At 54.2% G+C, this 4,334-nt stretch overlaps 1 protein-coding gene across 1 annotated transcript; it reads right to left on the bottom strand.

The window, feature by feature from the left end:
• Positions 1-1,002: 1,002 nt before the first annotated feature.
• Positions 1,003-2,717, bottom strand: LOC127192422 (steryl-sulfatase-like). Its single transcript, XM_051149698.1, has one exon. It carries the CDS (start codon positions 2,715-2,717, stop codon positions 1,035-1,037), a length of 1,683 nt encoding a protein of 560 aa, XP_051005655.1. The 3' UTR covers positions 1,003-1,034.
• Between the last annotated feature and the right edge of the window lie 1,617 nt (positions 2,718-4,334).

The raw sequence follows: 4,334 nt of genomic DNA, 5'->3' as shown, positions 1-4,334 counted from the left end.
AAAAATAGGTCCTTGAAAGCTCAGCCAACTCCTTTAAAGGAAACAAGCAGTTCAAAGTCCATATATTTCAGTCCAAAAATCAGAGTTATGTGCAATTCTAATGATTTTATTAAAATTTAGTAAATATTTTAATATAACTACTGATTCTCAATATGCAGAAGGAGTTATATTGCATATAGAAATGCTCTACTTCTTCCTGATAATTCAGAATAAACCTTGGTATTCCTGTAACTACAACAAGCAATTGTTGAAAAATCTAATTACACTCTACAAGAGATTCTTTTTAATCATCAGAAAAATATGAGAACTTATAGGGATAAACTGCATTGTGCTTTGCTAACTTTAAGTTTCTTAAATGCTATTTAAGCAAAGACAACAGCTGCTAAATGGCATTGATTGGATTGTGGGAAAAAACCTGCTAAATTGAGTCAGAATTGACTCACTCAGAATTGACATGAAAAAGATTTATTTATTTTTTCTTGGTTTCCATTTTATTTAAATAGAAGTGGGAAAGGAAGGCATACACACGTGTGTGCAACAGACTCCCAGCCCACCCTTAACACTGATCTGGTAGAATCCAGCGACCCTCCTTCATGCCTCTAAGTGACTGAGGTGCCTTGTACGGTGCTGAGCTGGACGTCTGTGTCCTTGTGATGTCTTGAGTGGTGGCAGGGAAGGGGAGGTGTTGGGGGGATGTGACTCACCTGACATCACATGTCACAAAGGCGTGGCCCACTGGATGTGGAACTCAGGGATGATATCAGCATCCATCTGCCCCGAAGGTTATGCCATCAACAAGAGACCAGAAGGTACATATTTGTCATGTGACCTTCGTGTGGGTGTGGAGGGGCACGTGGGAAAGCTTGGAGTTTGGGAGGTCAGAGCAAGGGACACACATGTGTTCCAGAGCAACCCTGTGATGTGGGTGAGACCCAGCATGTGTGACTCCCGTGTAGGGGTCTGGAAAACACAACACGTATGACCGTGGATGACTGTGGCGGGTTCCGTGGGATGGGGCAGCCTGCATGAAGTTATCAGAGCTGCAGCCACGGCTTCCACATGAGGTTGGCCACAGAGAGCTGGTCTGGCACTGTTGGGGACACAGAGCGCAGATGGCGGGCGGTGGCGTCCTGCATGGTGGCCAAGATGGCATGGAAGCGCGGCTCTTCCCTTGTGGTCACTGGGCGGCGCTCACCTGGGTCATGCGTGACGTCGAACAGCAGTGGTGGGTCATGACGTGTGACACCAGCACCAGAGCAGGGGCACACATGCGCATCGAGGCAGCCATTGGCGCTGGCAGGGCTGAAGTCAGGCGTGAAGAAGAAGGCTTTCCACACTGAGGTGCTGTTGGGCGGCCGCCAGCGAACGGCGTTCATGTACGCGTTGCAGTAGTGGAACAGGAAATCATGCTCCGAGCGCGTCCTGTGACCACGCAGCAAAGGCATCAGGTCACGGCCGTCGATGGTCCTGTCCCTTGGCAGCTCCGCGCCTGCCAGCTTGACCACCGTGGGGAACACGTCCATGTTGCTCGTGGGCTCATCGATCTCCACGCCCGCTGGGAGCACGCCTGGCCAGCGTACCAGGCCAGGCACGCGGATGCCGCCCTCCCAGTTGTTACCTTTGCCGCCCTTATAGGCGCCGTTGCTCCCGCCATGCATCTCGCCCCAGGCACTGACCTCCTCCACGTGCGCACCATGGTCTGACGAGAAGTACACGAGCGTGTTGTTGGTCAGCCCCAGTTCGTCCAGCGTGTCCAGCACGCGTCCAACGCTCCAGTCCATCTCCTCGGCTGCGTCCCCATAAGCCCCGTGTCGGCTCCGCCCCGCGAACCCGGGACCCGCGAAGTGGGCCGTGTGCACGTGCAGGAAGGACAGGAAGAGCAGGAAGGGGCCGTGGGCGTGTCTGTGCAGAAACCCGACGGCTTCCTCCGCGAGCCTCTCAGCCAACCCTGCATACTCCGTGGGTCTCTGCACAACCTCAAAGCCGGTCATGAGAAAGCAGTTGGCGGGCCGGAAGTAGTGCCGGAAGGCGAGGTAGGCGCCAGTGAGGGCGCCGGCCGCGATGGCTAGTGCCAGGAAGGTGAAGGGTGGAACTGCCAGGGTCCCTAGCGCGCGCAGCGCCGCCAGCCCCAGCGCCAAGGCGCACAGCGTCTGCAGAGGCATCCACACTAGCACGCGGTAAGCGCGGCCGAACACAGAGCCTGCTCCCACCCGGCAGTCACGCAGGTTGGTGGTCGGAACCCCGTGGAAGAACTCGAACCCATGGCGCAGTGGGTGGTGGCAGAAGTCGTGGGCTGCGTGGCAGCTCAGGCCCAGGTGCCACTTCCCTACTAGCCCCGTGCTGTACCCCTGCTCCCTCAGCAGCTGAGCGAACGTGACCTCATTCGGGGGGATCCCACCTGAGGAAGCAGTGAAGAGGAAGACGCCCACGAGGTTCCGGGACGCCATGCCGGATCGCACCGGGTACCGCCCTGTGAGGAAAGCCGCTCGGCTTGGTGTGCACAGGGGAGAGGCTGCCAGGTGCTGTGTCAGCTTCACACCCTCGCGGGCCAGGCGGTCAATGTTGGGTGTCCTGAGTGTGGTATTGCCATAGCATCCTGGGTCCCCAATGCCTAAGTCGTCGGCCATGATGAGCACGAAGTTGGGGCCAGGGCCCGCAGAGGCTGAGCCCACCAGGAGGAGGAGGAAGAGGGGGAAGTGGAGGGAAAAGGGTGGCATCTTTGTTCCTGCAGTCTGTGCGGCTCCTCTTGACTCTGTGACCTCGTGACCCCCGCGTGACCCCAGAAGTGACAGCCCAGACCCTGATGGTGGCAGCAGCAGGAGGCGCAGACTTGTTCCAGCTCCGCAGTGCCCCAGGTGTTGTTATCCCTGGGGCAGGAGATTGGGGGTCACAATGGGATCACGGGGGGGTCAGCAGCTTGGTGGCAGCAGCAGGAGCAGACTTCTTTCAGCTCCACAGTGCCCTGGGTGTTTTTATCCCTGGGGCGGAGGGCGGGGTCACAGTGAGGTCACGGGGTCAGTAGCCACAACAGCAGCTGCAGGAGACTGGTCTGGACCAGTTCTATGTGATTAAGGTGACTCAGCGGGGAAGCCTGGCCTCAATGTATATGCTAAGGTGTAGGGATGTGTGTAGCTTGTTTAGATCCTGGGGTGATTGTGATGTCACTGGAGTCACACCCAGCACTGGAAGGCACAGAGAGGAAACTGAGGCAGGGGTGAAGAGTCTGGGCCTCAGTGTATAAGTTGAGCAGGTCACGGAGGGGAAACTGAGGCACAGGTGTGGCCAGATATCCTTCCCTGTGGTGGTGGGGGAAGAGTGGTCCACTGCTACATGTATACACTGGCTTCTGGCTTGTTTATGAAGTGGGCAGAAGTGACATCACAGGGTCATGGGTCACAGAGGTCTAAACTCCCTGTGTAGTGTGTTGTTCCTTTACGTTGCAGGGGGTGGATGGAGGGGGCCGTGATGTCATGCGGAGACAGGCTGGGGGGAAGTGGGGAACTCAAAGTAGATACACAGAGGGGAAACTGAGGCAGATTGCAGGCCTGAACATTCCCCCTATCCCTTAAGAGGTCAAAGGTGAATCCATAGGTTAAGGTTAGCTTTGTTTACATGGCAGGTAAGAGAGGGGTGGAAGTGATGTCCTGTGGTGGCGGGTGGGGTCACACACTCTGGCCCTGGGCAGCATTGGAGGTGGCTTCCCAGGAATGCACACCTGGTGAGTGACATCATTGAGGTCCTGTCTGTGTGTCCTTAGGCGGTGTGTGTGTGTGTGTGTGTGTGTGTGTGTGTGTGTGTGTGTGTGTGTGTGTGACACTCGCCTCTGCTGCTCCCGCTGAAGGGGGGGTTGGGGAAATCTGACCAGGACTGGAGTCCAGGGTTGTGCAAAGTGAACCAAAGAGGGAACTGCTGTGTGGTAAAGATTTAAATGAAATTGTGGAAATTAGTTATACTGTTAATAAATGTATTCCATTACAGGAAAATGCGATGGTACATTCCCCAATTCAATCACCAAAAATATGGGTTTGTCACTGTTGGCACATACTGTCATTTCATATGGGTTACAGCCCAAGTGGGAGAAAACACAGAAAAGTTAATTCACCATGTGCTCTCTACCCTTGCCATCATGGGCATTTCTCAACAGATAAAAAAGTGATGATGGCCCTGACTTTACCAGCTTCCAACTCAAAACCTGTTTAAAGTGGAAAATTTCCCACCACATGAGGATTTGTTAGAATGCCCAGAGCCAAGAAATTATAGAAAGAATACATTAAAGTCTAAAGTTTCAACTTAAAAAACAAAATCCTAACACCAACATACAGTTAGCAATGTAT

Source organism: Acomys russatus, chromosome 7 (genome assembly GCF_903995435.1).
Source record: "Acomys russatus chromosome 7, mAcoRus1.1, whole genome shotgun sequence".
Lineage (NCBI taxonomy): Eukaryota > Metazoa > Chordata > Mammalia > Rodentia > Muridae > Acomys > Acomys russatus.
This window is presented reverse-complemented; position numbering and strand designations above follow the sequence as displayed.